This window comes from Periplaneta americana, chromosome 9 (genome assembly GCF_040183065.1).
Source record: "Periplaneta americana isolate PAMFEO1 chromosome 9, P.americana_PAMFEO1_priV1, whole genome shotgun sequence".
Classification (NCBI taxonomy): Eukaryota; Metazoa; Arthropoda; class Insecta; order Blattodea; family Blattidae; genus Periplaneta; species Periplaneta americana.
Window position 1 is genome coordinate 6,616,705 of NC_091125.1, and position 22,643 is coordinate 6,639,347.

General features: G+C 39.1%; 1 protein-coding gene across 3 annotated transcripts in view; it reads right to left on the reverse strand.

Moving 5' to 3' along the window:
- Positions 1 to 903: 903 nt before the first annotated feature.
- The window catches only part of LOC138705753 (zinc finger protein 664-like), a 118,782-nt gene continuing 97,042 nt past the window's right edge, over positions 904 to 22,643 (reverse strand). For all 3 annotated transcript variants that reach the window (XM_069834374.1, XM_069834373.1, XM_069834372.1), the window contains one exon: positions 904 to 9,440. In XM_069834374.1, coding sequence (XP_069690475.1) covers positions 8,666 to 9,440 — 775 coding nt within the window. In that variant the 3' untranslated portion in view covers positions 904 to 8,665. The remainder of the gene's footprint in view (positions 9,441 to 22,643) is intronic.

The window sequence follows — 22,643 nt, forward strand, 5'->3', positions numbered from 1 at the left end:
GTTTTTCAAAGCAATTTTTATTACTGCACCAACCCACACCAAAATTATCGGAATGAAATTATTATATACTCTATTACTATTGTTATTGTTGAATTCGTGGATAGCTGATAGCACCGTATCTTCAGAAGTGGTGAAGAAAGTAGAGGTATACTGTCTTGAGGATTGATTCAACCAGTATTGTTGACATGGCTAAATTAAGTGAATTGGTGAAGTCAAAATTATCTTCTTTGCTTGAAGATCCCATCTTGGGAGGTTGGCCATTGACACTCGCAGAAAGTATCACTATACTCCCATGTGGTTTGAGACAGATGAAGGGCATTGATCTGACTTCCGGGTCTGGTTGCAGCTCCGGACCACAACCAAAAAGAAGTAAGAGACAGAGTCTTTATGTTACTGAAAACAGGAACAGGTGAAGGAGAGCCACATAAATTTCTTAAGCAACCATTTCAATCTAGATGGAAGGATGAATGAAACTGTGAAGGCATTTTACGATCTGTCCAAGGATGCAGATATAAAAGCTGTATTTAATACCATTCATAGTGATTCCCATCTATCAGAAATAGATCTTGAGTATCGAGATCTTAAGGGTTTGCCAAACATAGATATTCTCCGCGGCAAAACACTTGCACAAAAAGTGAAATATTTTCCCTCTTTAGCGAATTAAAAATCTAGCAACTCTTTTTTCTCGTATCCTTGTGGCTAAGCCTTACAGTGCTGATGTGGAGCGGCTCGTGGGCTCAGATATCTCCCTGAAGAGCACGAAAAATGTCAGAATGAGTACTGAAACCAACCTTTGTTTCTTTGTTCACTGTAACATGCCACCTCTAGTTCAATGGAATCCTCGGGAAGCATTACTGTTCTGGCTCCGAAAGTATGACTGACGTACCCATGACCGTACAAAGTTGTCACAACAACAGTAGGTACTTCACTGGCCTATTCAGCCATGCCAAGAAACGTCAAGGAGTCAGTTCGCAGGAGGATAACGCCACAAAAACAAAGAAAAATACATTCTAAAATACTGTTGGCAATTATGAGCATAATTATGCTACAATTGTTTATATTACTTGTGCTTTTCTGTTTATTATAACCGTATGTAACTTATACAATGAAAATTTTCATGAATACAAGGCTATTGCTTTCATTTGGTATCTGTTATCTTTTATTACTGCATAAATTATATTTTATTACTGCACATACCGGTTCTGGTTTATTACTGCACAAAATGTGTATGACTGCACACTAAAGACACTCTGTTCTTTGGTTATTATGTTTGAAAGTCTTATCACAATTGGCCTGTTATATTCTAATCTCATTATAAATCTCCTCGATGTGTTCTGTTCTTACCTCCAGTTTGAAGATGTCGTAGCACACTTTGCATACTGCCTCTCCGGTTTGTATTGCGAATTCACGTCCCTTTTCCTCTACTCCGAAGCATCAACAATGTCCTTTCTCTTTGACTTATTTTGTACTGCTTAATTTTCTTCATTTGTTCTATTGGTTGTCCCAAGAATTCAACTTTCTGTGTCCCTTTATGTTTATCTCAACCCTTTCAATCTCCTGCCAGTTGTCACTGGATTCATTATTTACAGCTCCTATATTCCGATCTACTAATTCTTTCGCCCCTGTTAATATTTTCTGTTATACACTCCTATACATTTTCACTTTTTTTTGTATTGAATCTCCTTCCGCAACATTTTCTGAGGGCAATGCCTCTTTACTTGCAACCACCGCCGTCTGGATCCCTTCGCCTAGCGTCTCGTTGTTAACTGCCTGCTCTATGCTATAGTTTAACATGGAACCCGTACACATATATTGACATAATTGTCCGCTATTGGCGCCACCCAACGCACACATATCAGTACAATGGTGTGGTATATAGCAGTGCGTATCTATACATGTCGGTGTTTGAGCTTCACGCACAGATTTACATAGTCGCAAACGTAGTAATGGTTGAAAATGGTTAATTGTTGTGTACCTTTTTGTAAATCCAAACAGGGAAAATCTGTTTCGGTAGGAATAATATTTCATGACATTCCCTCGGCAGAAGAATTTCGAGACAGGTGGCTAGATGTCATAAGAAGACAATGTGTTGCCAAAGGAAGTAAGTGGATCCCATCCGATTATGCACGTGTTTGTATTCTTCATTTTCAAGAAGAAAACTATAGGGAAAATTGTAAAAGAAAGATTTTAAAGCCTGGTGTTGTACCAATCATATTTCTTGATTATCCGAGCTATCGTCAGAACAGCAAGTATTCCACGGAAAATACGAGAAAGGACACTTCGAGAAGAACGACGAACAATCAACAGTGGAATGAAAGGCACGTAGAGAGTGGCATCGGAATTCAAGTTGATTTTCCGACAAGAAATAATGTTCACCAAATGATAATAAATAGTAGGCTTTGATCCAGAATACAGAGACTGCAAAAACAATTGGCAGACGTAAAATCTGAACCTGAAAATGCACAGAAAAAGCTCGACGAATGTCCAGAAATAAAGAAAATTAATATAATAAAAGAGGCTGCAAACTAAAAGAATCAGAAACTGTGTACCTATTGGACCAAATTCATACTTTCGAAAAGAAAAAACCGGAGTGGTCAGAACAAACTATTCGATACTGTGCTGCGTGGAGAATAGCATCCCCTAAGGGTTATGAGCATGGTAGAACTTCCGGATTTATTTCAGTTCCTTCACGAAGTACTCTAGACAGGTACATGGGACATACTGACTGTGATGTGGGCATTTCAAAGTTGGTAAAGGACAGGCTTAAAGCTGAGTGTGAGACCCTGCAACCAACAGAGAAGATTGTCTCAGTTATCGTTGAAGAAATGGTAATAAAGGAACCCTTTATCTATGATAGGACAACTGATAAATTCATTGGAGCAGTCAATACTGACGGGTTGTATGACTCAAGCATAGGAAAATATCCTATGTTAGCAAACAAGCTACTCTGTTTTGTGGTAAACGGTTTGTCTACAAAGTACACAATTCCCGCGGCTAATTTCCTAGTTAGAGGTCTGCAGGGCTCCGATCTCTACCTTTTAGTTAAGGAAGTGATAAATGCTGTAGAAGACTGTTGTTTCTATGTACTTATGATAGTGACAGATAATCATAGGACTAATGTTTATATGTTTAAGCAATTTGGAGGCGGAAAACTCAAGACGTGTGTCCCTCATCCATGCGATCATAATCGTAAACTTTACTTCAGTTTCGATTATTGCCATGTACTTAAGAATACCAGGTCTCAGTTCCTAGAAAGAGAACTCACGGACGGCAATGTGTAATTAGTCCTAAATATCTAAAGGAAATTGATCGATTACAGAGAGATCTGACTGCGAAGCCAGTTCGCTATTTAAAAAAAAAAAAAAAAAAAAAAAACATGTTGAACCCAGCAACTTGGAAAAGATATTCTCTCCTGATGTAACGGCCACAATACAATTCATATAGCACAATCAGTCCCAGTTAAACTGTAAGCTTGATTCTTCAGAGGCAGATTCAACAATCCAATTTATGAAGTCAATGTACAGATCTTTTACGTTTCATGATATAAGCGACAGAACTCAGCATCTTAGACAAAATAATGAAGACTGCATGCATTTCTATTCCGTAGCTGATAAAAGGCTACAATAGCTAACTAAGATTTCAGTAAATATATTATGAAAATTGAAACTGAATCGAAGCGTGCGAAAATGAAGGGCTTAACCAATGAGACCGCAGAAGCGCTCTTTTTTACAGTGAAATCTACAGTAGAGTGTGTGACTTTCCTGCTGCAAAACGGATTCTTGTATGTCCTTACTAGGAGATTTTCCGGAGATCCCGTGGAGGCTGTATTTAGCACAGTCAGAATGGGAGGTGGATCTAATGACAGTACAGATGCACGTACAGCAGCATGTGCCATGAAAAGGATGCTAAAATCTGGCATCATGATTTCTTCTACTGTAAAAGTGCCAACGTTGCTAGCAGGAATCAAAATTACTGTCACGAAAGCTTGCCAAGCATGATCTCCAGTGCTGAATCTGCTGATGAAAATATTCTTCCGGATTACGTAACTATCCTTCTCGATAGAATTCGAGAGCCTGAATTACAGCCACTCAATAACTGGTTTGTGGATATTTGGTTCGTGTTGTGGATAAAAGACTAAGTTGTGACATAATATTTGTTAGCAACATTTCAATGTCAAATTCATCAGCACCACTCATGGAACTAAGCCATAATCAAGATAGAGGAGGCCTTCGCTATCCTAAACAGCCCTTTGTAGGGCTAATAAAACATGTGCAAGAATTTGTTGAAACTGTTGTGCCATACTGTAAGAAATCGAACCACATATTCAAAATTATGCATAAATACTTGATTTCACCCCTTTTCATAGTTTGATTTACTGAAGTGTAGTGTCTCAGCTCATCAAAAGATAGTTAGCTAAATACTCATAGTGAAATTGTTAGGTCACAGTTAGCAAATATTGGAAAAAAAAAAAAAAAGAAACAGAAAATGTGTTCCGATATGTGTGCTATAGTAAACCACTGTCTAGAAAGGTCCTGAAACTGTGAATTATGCCAACAGGATGTGTGTTAGTTCAAATTTAGAAGATCAAGTCAAATGTAATTTTCTTGCATGTTCGTAAAAATAATATTCAAAACAAAAAAATTGAAATTTTTATGTGTTACCGGATAATTCATACAACTCTTGTACTGTACGTGATTGCGTGAATGGGGTGTTAGCTGCTGCCATCTATGATACACAAAATCGGAGCATAGAGCAGGCAGTTAACAACGAGACGCTAGGCGAAGGGATCCAGACGGCGGTGCTTGCAACGTTAGAGCCATGCTCAACTTGGGTCCGTTCATTACTAGTGATTATTGACAACTGATTTTTTGAGGGTATAATATTTTCGAGGACTAAGGGGACGACATTCACTGTAAGGAAACCAATTAGCTGACGTTGAACGCTCAACGTTGTTCGCTCGGCGGTGATCGTCAAAGCAGAATTAAAGCTTTATATCTGAATGTGTTCTGGCGTATATGGTTGACTTCAAGAATAATTTTCAGATTTTTTTTCTATGAGAAACATTTACAAGTATCGTAGTAGAACATGTCGCCAGTATGTTTCCAGTGCATGAATTATTAGACGACGTAACTTACAAGCGAAAAGCGTTTGACAGCCACGACTTTAAAAGGTTTCTCGCCTCTGCTGGTGTCTATGAAGCTTTAGATTACAGGACTGAAACACCACAGACATCGCATTACAAAATTTTCTCGTCACTATTTCAAAACATATTTAAGCCAGTTTTCCTAGAGAAAGAAGTTTCACAGAAATCAAAATATGTAAAAGTGTTTCCGAATGCGGGCGAGCATGACTTTTCAGCCCACCTCACCGCGAGATACACGACAAACAACGAATGAAAAAAAATTGCTATCGAATTGGGTGATTACTTAACCCTAGGATGCATAACATGGGTCCATTGGACCCGGCGGAATATTTAATAATTATTATCTATATAACTAATTCGCAGTGTGTGTCTACCCACAAGGTATGCTACTCTTATTACTTCCTTTATATACCTATAGCACATTTGGAATTTTATTTTTTTATTTTATGTATGTTTTTTATTCGTGTTCATATATACTACACTTTTATTTAACATGGGTCCAATAGACCCATTGCTTAAAATGTTTCATTATCGTATTATTGTAGTCTGCCATCTAAACAGAATCCTATGAACTACTAGAACATATTTTCATGAGTTGGCAAGATTTCGACAGCTGGAAAGTGAAATTTCGGACGACGATGAGGATTATCTCCAGCAATTGATGACAATACTCTGGATGAAGATGAAGTTTCTTCTGTAGAACTGGATAATGATGCTGTGAGAATGAAGATGAAATCTGGATGCCTATTTCACACCAGTCGACAATCAAAACACATAGAGGAGAATATATTGCTGCTAGTGGGATGATATGGAGGACAGAAACCCTTGCTCAGAGTAAGCCTCTTGTCCAGAACATTGTAAGATTTGTAGCAGGTCCTTCAAAGGGTATAGGAACTGCTACTCTCAGAGGTGCCTGGGATTTATTTATCCTACAGAATATTTTGGATGAAATTGTGAGAGAACAAAAAGGTTTTACCTACTAAAGAAAATAAAATGCCAAGAAGTATCAATAGATGAAATGGTTTTCTTGGAGTTTTGTTGCATATGAGAGCAGACAAATCTTGGGATGTTCCAATAAGAGAATTTCTTCTTGGTAAATTTTCCAATCCATTTTATAGAGTTACAATGTCTGTGAATCATTTTGAAGCTATGAGAAGATTTTTTAGGTTCGATGATAAGAGAACACGGAAGGTTAGATTACAAACAGATAAACTTGTTCTTATTTCTTATGTGTGGCAAATATCTACGGAACAGTGCAGAAAAGTAATGGTCCTACAACCAAATGTCACAATATATGAATAGCTGGTTTCGTTTAGAGGCCGTTGTAGTTTTGTACAGTATATGCCAAAGAAGCCAGCGAAATACGAGATCAAAATTATGTAGATGTGTGAAGCAGAAACTGGTTATGCCGTTCACGGGATTGTATAGCCTATTCAGGGGAAAAAAATCGGAGAACCGCCACAGAAGGATTTGGCTCTCAATATTGTGAAGTTTCTAAATCGCTGTGTCCTTGGTACAGCCCGAAATATCACCATGGAGAATTTTTTATAAATGTACCTTTGGCGCAATATATGTTGGAGAAGAAAGTGTCAATTGTGGGATCAATTAGGCAAAAACAAGAGAAACATTCGAAAAGAAATGAAATCCAATTTAAAATCGACCAGTGAACAAAAGTGTATTTATATTTCACAAGGATATGACAATAGTTAGTTTTTTCCCGAAGAAAAACGAATGCACTAGTCTGCTAAGTACTATGATAATGCTGTTCACGAACATCACCCTAAAAGAAACCTGAGATTGTAAAATTCTACAGTCGCACTAAGGGTAGTGTTGATGTAATGGATCTGAAAGTGAACAATTATACTTGTAAAATGGAAACCAAACGTTGTCCCATGGAGTTTTGTTGTAACATTTTGGTCGTTACTGCTCTAAATGCATTCATTCTGTATTGTATCCAGCACTCCAGGTACCATAAAGGACTTTTACAAAAGTGGAGACTATTCATCAAAGAGATGTCAATGAAAATGGTCCAACCATACATGGTTAGAAGATCGTTCAATCTCCATCTGCATAAGTCGATTTATGTGGGCATGGATAAGTTCATCTCTAACCTAGGCAGTAGTGTGCAAAGTAATGACAACAGTAGTGGTAACCATCGAAACAAGAGGAGGAGATGTGTCCTATGTCCTACAGCGACAGATAGAAATACCAAATCTATCTGCTACAAGTGTACAAATAATGTTTACCAGGAGCATAGTACAGTAGTGTGCAATAAGTGTAAAGACTGATAAGATATACCTGTACTTATGTGGTTATTCCTTACTGTTTTTCTTCTTGTTCTTCTACCTCGTGGATACATTACATTATTATCATATATAAATAAATATATGTGTTTATGTTGTCGTGGCGTCGCGGTCTAAGGCATCCCGCCTAGGACTCGCGTTACGGAATGCGCGCTGATTCGAGTCCTCATGGGGGAAGACATTTTCTTATGAAATTTCGGCCAGTGTATGGGACCGGTGCCCACCCAGCATCGTGATACACTTTGGGAGCTACGATAGGTAGCGAAATCCGGTTACGCAAACCAGCTATAACGGCAGGGGGGCTCATCGTGCTAACCACACGATACATCAATTCTGGTTGGATGATCGTCCATCTTTGCTTCGGCATGTGGCCGTGATGCCAGCAGCCGGCTGGTCGGTCTTGGCCCTTCGTGGGCTGCAGAGCCACGGATTATTATTATTATTATTATTATTATTATTATTATGTGTTTGTGTTGTATTAAGAAGAATTTATTTTCAATCGCTACTTAATTATAAAATTATATTATTTTCTTTGCCCAAAGAAAAATATTAGGAACTTAAATTATTAACTTGTACAAATAAATATATATAATTATATATTTGTATAGTCACATGTTACTTAGTTATAAAATTTTATATTATTTTCCACAATTAAAACTCCTAAATTCAAATTAAATAAAATAATAGATTAATATTATTCCATTTTTATGTGTAATTCCTCGTTAAATAGCATACGGGTCCAATGGACCCATGTTATGTAAATGTGTAGGAAAAGTAGCTCATGCATCATATGTAAAAGTGTTCCCGAATGCGGGCGAGCATGACTTTTCAGCCCACCTCACCGCGAGATACACGACAAACAACGAATGAAAAAAAATTGCTATCGAATTGGGTGATTACTTAAACTAGACGTACTAGCAAAATACTACTGGTATTACATATAAAAGGCTTCTCCCCTATGTGCAGTCGTTGGTGCCTTTTTAGACTATTCGACTTCAAGAAACACCACACACATCGCACTACAAAAGTTTGTCTCCTTTGTGCAGGCTTTCATGCCTTTATAGGTTACTCCACTTCGAAAAACATTACAAACATCGCTTTAGAACAGTTTTTCACCTGTGTGCAAGAGTTCGTGACTTTTAGGCTACTCGATTGCGAGAAACACCACAAAAATAGCGGCTGAAAGGTGTCTCGCCTGTGTGCATCAATTAGTGGGTTTTTAAGGTACTATAGTGCGAGAAACATTATCACTAACTTCACATTTGTAAAGTTTGTCCCCTGTGTGCCCGCGTTCATGGCTTTTTAAGTTACATGAATGTGAGAAATACCTACCACAAACAAGACATTGGAAAGGTTTCTCGTTTGTGTGGAAGCGTTCGTGGCTTTTTAGGCTTTTCGATGTCGAGAAACACTTACCACAAATCCCGCATTTCAAAGGTTTATTGTCTGTGTGCCGATTTTCATGATTTTTTAAACTACTCGATTGCGAGAAACACTTACCACAAACATCACATTTAAAACGTTTCTCACCTGTGTGGACGCGTTCATGGATATTTAGGTTACCCATTAGCGCGAAGGACTTACCACAAACATCACATTTGAAAGGTTTCTCACCTGTGTGGAGGCGTGCATGGTATTTTAGAGTCCCTAACTGCGAGAAACACTTACCACATACCTCGCATTTGAAAGGTTTTTCGCCTGTGTGCCGGCGTTGATGGGTTTTTAGTTTACTCGAAGTCGGGAAACATATACCACAAACTTCGCATTTCAAAGATTTCTTGCCTACAAGCTTCGGTAAATGCCCATTAAGTTTTACCGACTTGAAGAAAGCTAGTTTAGATACTTCGAAGTCCAATGGCTTCTCATCTTGACAAGTCCACATAAGTTTTCCAGGGGATGTCGAAATCTTGAGAATTTCACACGAATTCTCGTTCTCTTCATGTGCAATACCGTCCAATTCTGACGATACAGTCTTTTCACTCGTACCTGCAATTCTGACGAAAATATACCAGGGATGTATAAAATACAGGCAAAAAATTTAATATACAAGCAATTATTGAACATCCAAACCAAAACAATCCTATTTGACCAGGAGATACTTTAGCATTGGAGATAATATATCTTGTAAACAATCCTAGGGTGATAGGGAAAATGTGAACTAGCGAGAAAATGGTCAAAACGAGACCACTGTACCATTGGTTAGACAGCAATGTGACTTGTACATTGGGTAGAAGGCAGTGTGATCTATATTTAAAGGCGACAATATAGATAAGCTGGATAAGTGAATAACTCCATATTTTTAGTAGGAAAAAAGCTAACAAGTCAAGCTATCTGATTGTAACAATGCCGAAATCTTTCTGATTTGAAGTAAGAAAATAATTCAAACGACTTTGTGAGAGTACAAAAGGTCAATCCATATTTTACATTAACAATAAACAGCAAATACCCATAGGGCTCGGTTAAGATTGTTCTCAGCGTGTGTTCTAGATGATTTGGATCTCAATACTTGATTTTGTTAAAGAAAGAAAGTCATCCTTTCTTCTAATATTGGAAACAAACAAAATGAAAATAATATCAAGAGGATGTCGGATATTAGGAATGGCAAAAAAAAATAATAATAATAATCAGGAGCAAACTAGGTAAGACTTTTTTAAAGTTCTGTTAGGGCATACTCTCTTTTGTGATTTGTTGTGATAATTAAGGTTATAAGTTTTCACCAGAGGAGTCGCCTACTATGTTGGTCTCATTATTCCGGGTTAATCCCCACTGAAATTGTCAACTTTCCCACACACATAAGTTACTCGTTTGTATCATTTCTGATAATCTCCAATATTCGTGACGTACATTCTCTTTTGTGGATCTTGCTTTTGGCCCCACATGACATATCATGAATGTTTTCGCAACCCAATCTGCATTTCCTCAGTCAGATGGTTCTACTGACAGTCTCCTTTCGGCGATGACTAGGATCAAGACAAGTACAGTATTACTCCCTGAGAGTGATGACAGTAAGTATTTCTTCGAGTTGTGAATGTGATATTGCATAATTTTCACATAGAAAGAACTCTACATGAATTACCAGGTGTTAACATAAAAAGTTGTGCCTCTCTCTTAATAACTCCATTGGTTGATATATGTAACTCATCTTTGACTTCAGGTAAATTTTCTGAAAATTTTAAAGTAGCAAAAGTTCGCCCAGTCTTCAAAAAGGGTAAAAAAATGCACTGAAAACTACAGACCTATTGCTCTGTTATCGGTATATTTCAAAATCCTTGAAAAAGTGATGTACAACAGATAAGTACTCTTCCTGGAACGTAGTAACTTATTTTGTACTTCACAATTTGGCTTCCGTAAAGGTAAAGGAATTAATAATGCCATTCAGAACTTTACAGAATCCATTCTAAATGCAAGAGACAACAAAGTAGTTGGGCTTTTCTTGGATCTTAGTAAAGCGTCTGATATGGTTAATCATAAAATACTAATTAGGAAACTACAGACTTTTGGTGTAAGAGGATTGGCAGGGGAACGGTTTAGCCTACATGACACCTAAGTAACAGGAAGCAAATTGTATAAATCGAATCAGTCAAATCAGGCATTATTTCAATAGAACATGGTGTACCTCAAGGATCTATTCTTGGTCCAGTATTATTTCTTCTGTACATAAACGACCTTCCATTAACCATATGCCCAGCCAAAACAGTATTATTTGCAGATGACACAAACATTTTACTACCAGTACATGACTACAGGAATACTGACTTGCAACAAAAAAATAACGAAACCTCCGAAAAAATTGAGCAGTGGTTAACAGATAAGCTCAAATTAAATACAAATAAAACAGTATTTATGAATTTCAATCAACAACGGTTGTAAGACCCTGTACAGATTACACTTAACGGCTCCATAAAAAGAAGTTAAAAAGACAAAATTTCTAGGTATCTGGGTTGATACAGATCTGATATGGGAAAGCCACATTCAGTTCTTATCAGAAAGAATATATCGACTATGCTATGTATTCCGAGTCCTTTTAAAAATGTCACCCATTGAGCTACTATTGTCAGACTATTTTGGCTATGTACATTCAGTCATATCATATGGTATCATATTCTGGGGATCATCATCAAAATCTTCTATTAAACTACAAAAACGAATAATTAAAATTATGAAGCAAGTATCCATTCGCACAGAAAGTAAAGGACTTTTCAAGGAACTTAAAATTTTACCGGTACCCTATGTTTATATCCTAGGAACGGTATGCTTTATTCATAAAAATTTAAATTCCTTTAAAACAAACTCAGAATATCACGAGCACAATACTAGGACATCCAATAACATACATTTGAATTATCACATACTTGCCAAAACTCTCAATACCCCTACACATACTGGCAGGAATTTATATAATAAACTTCCCCCACATGTCAAGGCACATAAAAATAGTATGTTTAAGAAATTTGTTAAAAATATATTACTGACACACATGCCAATGTGCACAAAAGAATATTTAAATATAAAGTTTTAAATTTTAACCATTTATTCTTGTGAGTACTGCCCTTCTGTTCTCTCCTTTTTCATGTGCCTGGAGACCCTACTGGAAGAGAGGCAGCATCAAGACTCAGAAGAAAGAAAATCAATTGCCTGCTAGTGTGTGAATACAAAATAATTAATTGTGTATCTCTTACAATAAACTCAGCATCTTATTTACAAGCAACTATTCTAGTGCGTTATGCATTACTGACTGAATTAGTAGTATTAGTAGTACGTTATTTGCTTAGTGATTAAATACATTATAGTATTCTAAGTAACTAGTATTCTATTTAATAAACATCTGATGTTACCATAGATTAAGATGACAATAAAACTATTGTATCATTGTTAGATTAATGTACACTGACGATGCCATGAATAATTGTATTCCAACGGTTAATAAAATATCCATCCATCCATCCACCCATCCACCCACCCACCCACCCATCCATCCATCCATCCATCCATCCATCCATCCATCCACATCCAAGAAAGTTAGACTTAGACTAACAAAGAAAATATGTAGGAGAGCATTACTTGTTGCTCCAAGAGATAGTTCAGACGCGACTAAAAACGCAACTTCCAATGATCAAGGAGTGAGTATTGAACTTGTCTGTGAATCTATGAATGAAGATGAAATTTTCAGATCTACTCTAGGGTAGTTAGATTACTTTACAGTCTAGGGATAAGGCAGGACTTTCCAAAGTACTATAATAGACAGCCAGATTGTTTGTCAGTTAAAAAATGGGACAAATCATATACTATTACATTACTGATAACCTGAGAGATCCTGAAGATACTGCTGTCGCCAAGATATCATCAGAGAAAAAACTAAAAAGAAAGGAGTGATAGGTAAGAGAGTAGTAGGACCATAGACTACTAAGGAAAAGAGGACTTCATTCAAGGCAGAGAAGACAGGAAAGAAAACTTAATAGGAATACGGATAAAGAGTAGCCTACATAACGGCAAAGGGAAAACTGTGTCTGTCAGATATCCCCAGCCTTTGAGGAAATGCAGATTGGGTTGCAAAAACATTCGTGATATGTCATGTGGGGACAAAAGCAACATCCACAAAAGAGAATGTACTTCACGAATATTGGAGATTATCAGAAATGATACAAATGAGTAGCTTATGTGTGTGGGAAAGTTGACAATTTCACTCGGGATTAGCCCAGAATAATGAGACTAACATAGTAGGCGACTCCTCTGGTTTTACATATCCGTTGTGATGATGAAATCTGTATGTAATTACGAAACATTGAAAATGTCAAGATCAAAGATACGGTAGAATACCCAAAAGCCTAATTCTGGTCAGTCATCATGAAAGCCTAGAAAAGTCATGTAAGTTGACACTTTATCTCCAACTGTAATACAGACAAGAACCCATGATCCTGATAAAGTAGTAGTAGTAGGCTTTAAGAAGGGCGCGTCAGCTACTATGGCTATTTGCGCTCTTCTCCAAAATTCTTAATATAACAAAGACATAAATAATATAATAATCAGAGTGTTAAAAACTAAAAAGTGTTGTCACGCTAAACCAGGCACACAAATGCAGTATACATAAGGTGATTTCTACAGAATCATATAAGTGAGCAATTCAATCACCCTACGTGGTATTCAAAACCAACAAATAAAACTAAGGCCACCACTCATAAATTGTGTATCATATTTTAAAAACAATAAACTTTCATAAAATATTCGGATGTATAAAGTCCGAAATGTCAACAATGTAAAATCAAATATAAAACACCAAATGTAACCTCCGGATGTAAAGGGTCCGGAGGATAAGTAAAATGGGCCAATAAAAAATAATCACCTTATCCAAACCTGTATTCGATAAAAATCTCAGAACTGCATTTGTACAATTAAAATCATTTCCAAGAGCGTCACGCAGTGTAAGCCGAATTCCATATTGCTGGCAGACAAAATCATATTTTCTGCAATGCAATAAAAAATGTTCCACCATAAGTGGAACATGACACGTATCACACTCTGCCTGAGGCTCGCCACGAAGGAGATGGTCATGTGTCAGATGACAGTGGCCAATCCTCAACCGAGTGAGTAAAACCTCCTCATGTCGTGACGTTCTTGTGGACGAATCCCAAACTCGAAGAGTATTCTTTATATTTGGTAATTTGTTTCCCTCTTGTGCAGACCATTCTCCTTCCCATTTCCACCATATTTTATATTTCAAGTAGTTTCGAATGTCCTGCCACCTCTCGCGCCAATATACCTGAGAGCCATTCACTGCACCAGCCCTGGCTGCAGCATCCGCGGCCTCATTTCCTGTAATCCCTACATGACCAGGAATCCACACTACTCCAATGTCATAATCAGAGCTAAGGAGAGTGTGGAAGAGCTCCTGAGTTCTTAAGACAAGCGGATCATCACAATTAAAAGACTGCTAGGACTGGATGGCACTTACAGAGTCGGAACAGATAAGGAATCTGCCCCGAGGTTGCCTAATTAAAAACATTAAAGCTCTGTAAAAAGCATAGAGTTCAGCAGTAAAAACACTGGTATATTGGCTTAGTTTATATTTAAATATCTCTCCATTTGTAACGAAGGAACAAACAACACAGTCATTTATCCGGGATACGTCAGTAAAAACTAATGAATAATTTGGATATTGTGATAAAAATTCACTAAAACAAAGTCTATAAACAAAAGCTGGTGTAAAATTCGTAAAACGTCGGCTCAGACTTACATCAAACATGAGACGTCGCATAATCCACGGTGGAGTGATGGTATACTCCAGTGTGCGAACTGATGGTAGATGTATATCCAGCTCAGAGAGCAGTTCACGAAACCGTACACTAGTTGGACGAAGTCTCCGTGGATTTTCACTGTATCGACCGTAAAGAGACGAATGATGGAAAGAGTCGTAAGAATTGTGTTCAGGCTGCGAGCGGAACTTAACAGCATATGAGCATAACAAGACAATAAGTCACCGATACAGCGATGGTTCTGCTGCTTCACAATAAAGGCTCGCTATCCGAATGGTTCGGAAGGCCCCTGTAGAAAGTCGTATCCCATAGTGATGGATAGTATCTAAAAGACGTAATTTAGATTTATTTGCTAAGCCATAAATAAAACAGCCATAATCCAGCTTCGATCGCATAAGAGCTCGGTTAAAGTCGTAAAAGCCCTGTATGATCTGCACCCCAGCGAACCCCTGACAAAAGGCGTAAAATGTTTAAGGATTTCTCGCAACGCCTTCTCAAATCACGTATATGCGCCTCCCAATTTAATTTATAATCAAAGATAAGACTCAAAAACCTCGCAGTGTCTGTATATTGCAACTCCACTTCATTAAGACGTAGTTCAGGATGTAGCTGTAGTCCACGTTGGTTGTAAAATTGGAAACACTGCGTCTACTGAGTGGTGAATTTAAAGCCATTGCGAACAGTCCATTCTGATAGTACGTTGATGACCAGCTGCAAATGTCGACCAATGGATGGAAGATATCAGGAGCTGTAATATAAACTGAAGTCATCAACGTACAACACAAAAGATACTCGGTCACCCACACAGTGAAGAACGCTTAATACAGACCCCTGCGGAACGCCGTTTTCTTGGAAATGTTCGTTAGAAAGTGTGGTGCCTACTCGAACTCGGAAATACCGCTCTGCCATGAACTTCGCAATAAACGTTGGTAGACTACCACAAAGGCTCCAATCATGCAGAGTTTGCAGAATGCCATACCGCCTTGTGGTATCGTAAGCCTTTTCTGGATCAAAGAAGACCGCCACAAGATGTTCCTTCTTGAGAAAAGCATCTCTAATGGCGGTATCTAGACGAAGAAGATGGTTTGCGGTGGATCTGTGCTTACGAAAACCACAATGGATATTAGATAATCGCTTTTCCGATTCGAGTACCCACATCAGGCGTTTGCTTATCATTCTTTCCATAACCTTGCATAATAATAATAATAATAATAATAATAATAATAATAATAATAATAATAATAATAATACGCATACGCAGCTAATGAGAGAAATTGGTCTGTAGCTTCCAGACAAAGAAGGATCCTTTCCCAGTTTCTGGACGGGGATTACAATGGCGGAACGCCAAGCAGATGCAAAGACCCCCTCAGTCCAGATTCTGTTGTACATTGCCGAAAGAAAGGATTTTCCAACTGGCGGAAGATGGCGCATACGGTTATGGATGTTATCAGGACCGGTGGAAGTGTCAGAGGATGTGTCTAGTGCCGCCTCCAGGTCCTCGGAAGTGAACGGTGTATTGTAATACTCTGTGTTATCTGATATAAAATTTAGGTTTCGTTTTTCCACAGCATCTTTGATTTCTAGAAATTCCGGGTCATAATTATTTGGGCTGCTAATCTGTGCGAACGAGGTAACAAACATTTCTGCAATTTCTATTGGACTGATGGTCGTTACTCCATTGCTTAATATTCCCGGAATTACATAACTATGTTTCCCCATTATTCGACGGACTTTGTCCCATACGATATTAGATGGGACATTCCTTTTCATTGAACTGACGTAGTTTGTCCAGGACGTCTTTTTAGTATCGCACACAGTGCGACGACCTTTTGCTGGAAGACGTTTAAACTGGACAAAATTTTCTTGGGTCGGATGGCGCTCAAATTGGCGTAAGGCACGTCTGCGGTCTCGGATTGCATCTCTGCAGGCATCCGACCACCAGCGGACAGAGAAGCATTTTGGCCCGCAGAACGGCTGGGGGATAGATAATTCCGCTGACTTTATAACCACATTTGAGAAATGGTCTACTACGGAGTCCACACTTTAATGTCCGTTGTCATCGAATGATATGGACTCCGAAAATCCAACCCAGTCCGCCTTTTTAATAACTCAGTTTGGAGAGCGAGATTCCGCAGGACGTAAAGCCGACATGCGCATTCGGATGGGGTAGTGGTCACTACCATGTAGGTCGTAAATCACAGATCATTCGAAATGCGTGGACAAAACTGGTCTACAAATGGAGATATCTATCATGGAGTATGTACCATAAGCCAAGGAGAGGTGCGTTGCTTCCCCTGAATTCAGGGTAACAAGATTTAGACGGGTATATACCTCTGCTATTTTATTTCCTCTGTCGTCTTCGGAATTTGAGCCCCAAGAGTGGTGGGATGCATTGAAATTCCCCACTAAGAAATATGGTGCAGGTATTTGTGAAAGAATATGTTGAATTTCAAGCACTATAAAGGCTGTATCTGGGACATATAAACGGAGACTATTGAAAACTGTATGGTAGGTAAAGTTACTCTGGCAGCTATGCATTGATGAGGACTGTTAATGTTGAGAACAGAGAAAAAGATACTTTGGCGGAGAAGGAGGGCACAACCTCCGTTAGCACGAATACCCGCAAGATTTTCATACCAGTAAACATTCTATCCTGAGATGTTCAGGGAATGTTGAAGTCGGAGGTATGTCTCCTGAAGACATAAAATAGCAGGGTTCTCATGATAGATCAACTGTTGTAGGTCTGTATATCTGCTGCGTACAACTTCACGTTGCATTGTATTGGAACTGTTGTATTGGCTTCTCTACCTGGTACTTCGGACAGTCCTTGGAATTTACGGCATGGTCCCTTTCACAATTCACACAGTGCGCGTTGTTGGGACATGGGGAATCCCCATGGTCACCACCGCCGCACTTTGCAAATGTGATTTCATTCGTGCAACGTTTCTGCGTATGTCCGAACCATTGACACCTAATGCAGCGCATTGAGTTCGGCACATACGGACGTACAGGGACAAGCTCATAGCCGACAAATATGTACTCAGGTAGCAGGGATTTCTCGAAAGTCAAGAAAATGGTGCTCAATGGATAAGTCCGTCCGGCCTGCTTACGCAATAAACAGTAGGCCTTGGATACGGACTGGTCTGCGAGTTCTAGCTATATTTCCTCGTCACTCATTCCATCAAGAGCATCCGTATGAACCACTCCCCGCGTGCTATTCAGCGAGGAGTGCCGTTCTGCCTTTATAAGATATGACCCAGCAACTTCGCCTTCTGCAACGTCTCACTTTGTTTGGCGGACAAAGTCTCGACAAGAAGGCTACCGTTGCGGAGTCTAGTGGCATTCTTGACTTTCCCCACGAGTCCATCGAGTGCACGTCTAATGTAAAACGGGCTGATGTTCTTCATGGTTTTTTTTCAGTTCCTGTCAATGTAATACAAATGAACTTTGGAGGCGGCATATAAACTTTCACATTATCGGGAACCAGATCCATAACTCTGTTCGACATAAGAGCACCAGTCACTGTACCTTTTTTTAGGTTCTTCCGTTCTCTTTTTTTATTGGAGGGCGAAGGGGAGCGCGAAGAGGCCATTTTGAAACTGCCCCCCCCTACGGAACCATCGGCGTCAGCCTGCCACCATGGGGGCGTAAGAAAAAACACTTAAAAGGTCTTCTCAGTCTGTGCCGGCCATGGGGACCCCTCCCACACCCCGATCCCAGCAACTCACTTCACGCAAGTTACCCTTCAAACTGGACATTACACACCTAATGGTAAGTCTTACACCAGAGACGTGTCGCAGTTTTATGCCCCTACCACGGGAATAACCGCCCGTGGCTCTCCACTCTGCACTGAACACAACCGCCGGACTACTCGGGTAGCTCCGACCCACCTCCCAAAGCCGGAGCAATCCGAGACAGCATGCAGCTTCAGGGGACTTGTGGTTGATTACACTGCGACACCCATAAGTCAGTGGTAACACATCGGAGCGAAATATCCGCCCCGGCGAGCAGAGTCGTTCACCGGGACGTTTAAATCGCCCCGGGCCCGAATTGGGGCTCTACGTGAGTGTACATGCCTACTGGTCCGGGCTCCGCACCTAGACTTGCATATAGGGGCACTATGAAGGGTCCACTATTGCTTCGTTGCTGGGCGCCCTGTCGGCCCACACAAGTCGGAAGTCGCACTCGAAACCGTCGGATAGGACCACGGAGATAGGAAAGATCCACGCTCGTGAGACGGGAGTTATAAGCCTAAGAAACTTAACCTAATAATAGATATAAGAACTAGAAGGGGAAGAAGAATGAAGCCTCATCAGGTATTCTTAACAAATACCTTTATGGTAGCGGACGTGGTAAAAACTAACAGCGGGGATGGAGAGATGAAAATGGCTGTGATGATGTGGTGGGCGTTCCGCATGCAATGGTGGCCGGCGAGGAGAAATAGAGCGATGAAGAAGACAAGAGGACTAAACGGGATCGGTGGTGAAAAGGCGATTAATGTTCGGAAAGAAAAGCACGACAGCCACCATTTCATCCCCCGGTCACCAACTTCGCGGAACCCACCTCGACCAGAGGATCCTGATAAATAATAAAAAAAATGCAAGCCAGTTACTCACGTATTCAATTTCGAGGGTCTTGTTTGTAAGGACTATTTTCTTAGAACCCTATGACAAACACTTTCATTTGTGAATATATCTGTGTATAATCGCGCCCCTAGTGCGTCAGTGAGAACTTACTACTAATTGCAGCATGGGAAAGGACGCACCTGCATATAAACACACTGCAGAAAATCTTGCAGCAGTAAGGGATCACGTAAATTTCATTCATAAGTACAAGTCCCACAATTCAAGAACAGAAAGTGACAAATACTACTTGCCAGCTCATCCTGACCCATCTGATTTGTAGAGAAATATGTAGAGATTACACATGTTCAAGAGACTTGTATCTCTGATTGAGGTTCTGACTGATATGTACAATGTTCATCTCACTGCACGATATGTGTCAGAGAAAGAACTACTGCTTGTATACATCTGAAGTGTGATTAGTCTGGGCCAGCTTACTTCATACCGTAAGGGTGAAACCGAACAATTTTTCCCCCATTACTACATATTAAGCTAGTCGATTATGGTCATTTTCTAGCTTGAAGGTTGAATTTTCTTTTGCCAACTTCGTTTCAAATTTCGGTACTAACAAATACTACAACTGGTAGTGATGTTGTAACTGTAATGTTATTATTATGTTTGTAGGTGAGTCAAGCATTGTCAGTTTTGGCCTTCCTGAAAATTTAATACTAATTATAAGATTTCTGAGTCGGTTACTGGAAACTAGTGAAATTTGAATTTATTAATAATTAATTAACACTAGGGGAACCGGACCCGTGATTCTGCATGGGTACCACGGATTTAAATAATTTATTATTCGAAAACTTTTCATCTTATGACTCCCACAATTTATGACATCTATTTTATCTTTGTGGTGTATGATTCCTAAAAATATTTGACTTTTATGACTTTTCTAAAGGATGTTACAAGCAATTACATCTAGAAGTACCGTCGCTCGTCATTCTGACGGGTTTCAAGATTCAGACCGGCCGTGCCTACACACTAGATGCGGTTCAAATTTCTATTACCTATTGCAGGAATGTTTAGATTTCATTCGACATCTGCGAGTGGTTTATGACTCTTCGGCAGGTCCTTTGTCGGTATCTAAAAATAAAATATTGCTCTCTGAGTGTGTGTTGTTTTGACACATGCGCTCTGTTTTCGTCAGCGAAAATTCAGTTTCACAATAGCAACCTCTGTTGACAAAAGTTATTTGTCAGAAGAAGAAATTGACTACTTGCTGAATATGTCTGGTAACGAATCAGAAGGACAAGATCCCCGTAATGTGTGTGAAATTGACGAAATCCACGAATTATATGAAAATCAAGGTACAGACCACGCTGATAAGGACGCAGATTACGTTCCTAGCAGAGGTGAAACTAGTGGCTCTTCACATGATGATTCATCGCATAATATGAGGCAAGATAACGACCAACCAGAACAGCCAGCTGATACTTCATCTACAAGAGGTAGGCTACATAATTTATTATTAGGTATTATTATTATTATTATTATTATTATTATTATTATTATTATTATTATCATTATCATCATTATTACTATTATTTATTCGTTGTCGTGTTATTATTATACTATTATTGTTATTATTGGAATTTTTATTACAATTATTAATATTATTAATATTATTATTATTATTATTATTATTATTATTATTATTATTATTATTATTATTATTTTCATCACCATATTTTTTATAAATTACTTCATTTCTAATTACCACAACAGCAATATGAAAAAATCTCTGTAACACTATTTCCAGGATTGAATTGTGTCTCTAATATAAAAGTATCTCATTTATGAATTATGTTTTCAGCTGCTTCATTACCACTGGCTCCCAATGTTCCAACAACCAGAGGTGGCCGTGGAAGAGGACGAGAACGAAATTGTTCTCAGGTAACAAACAATCCTGTCCTAGGAAGTGTTGAGACTACTGCTGATGGGACACAATGGACTGTTATTCCTCCACAAGCTGCACCTGGAAGAAGAGCACGACAAAGTATCGTGACAGAAATCCCCGGACCTACAGGCCATGCGAAGCTGTCCAATATAAATGGTAAGCATTGGAGCGCAAGGAAACTTCTAATTGATGACAGCATGCTTCTGAATATACTGTAAAAAGATGTGCTGAAAAAAGAGCATATCAGGAATTACAAGATGACAGCTGGACCATTAGTATTGAAGCATTAGAAGCTGCTATTTCCCTTATGTATGTGAGAGGAGTATATGGCGCAAAAAAGTTTCTCGTAAAATTATTATGGTCGCAGGTTTGGGGACCAGCATTTTTTCAGAACACCATGAATAGAAATCAATTTAGTGAAATTTTGAGATTTCTGTGATTTGAAGAGAAAGCCACACGATCTCAAAGATTACAAACAGATCGCTGCTACTCCTATATGAAATACCTTCATTGCCAATTGCTTGCTATGTTACAAACCAAGTGAAAACATCACTGTGGATGAACAGTTGTTTACTTGCAAGGCTCGCTGCCCATTCATACAGTACATGAACTGCAAACCAGACAAGTTTGGAATAAAGTTTTGGCTGGCTGTTGATACAACTTCTAAATACTTGGTGAATGGTTTTCCTTACATTGGTAGAGATGAGGAGCGTCCTGCAGGTGTACCGTTAGCAGAGCATGTTGTAATGCGTCTGGCAGAGCCCTACTTTTCTAAGGGAAGAAATATTACATGCGACAATTTCTTCACGGTAAAATCTCTTGGAGAAAATTTGAAACGCAAGAGTACTAGCATAGTCGGTACACAGGAAATGTCTAGACGGGAAGTTCCTCCATCAACAAAATCACCTACACTGCCCTTGCACAGTACCACTATTTACAAGTCAGGTGACATGACCCTAACCTCCTATCAGTGTAACAAGAACAAAAATGTGCTCCTGTTGAGCACAATACACAACACAGTTACCATCAACGAGCAGCATAAAAATGCTACCTGAAACAGTGATGTTCTATAATGAAACTAAGTGTGGTGTTGACATCGTAGACCAAATGGCTCGACTTTACACTGTGAAATACGGATGCCCTAGATGGCCTATGCATGTGTTTTTCAATGTGCTGGACCTGGCTGCAATCAACGCATGGATTCTGTACAGGAGGTAACAGGTGACAATGTTTCTCGGCGCCAGTTCGTATTCAAGTTGGGAGAAGAACTAGCAGCCAGATATGTAACCACTAGACCACCAGCCCCTCTTCCTGAAATAATTCCTCAGCAGAGCAACGTCCGCAAGACATGTCAGAATGGAGGATGCAGAGGGAAGAACAGAAGTGAAAATCAGTGTGCAAAGTGCTTCAAGTACGTGTGTGGACCAT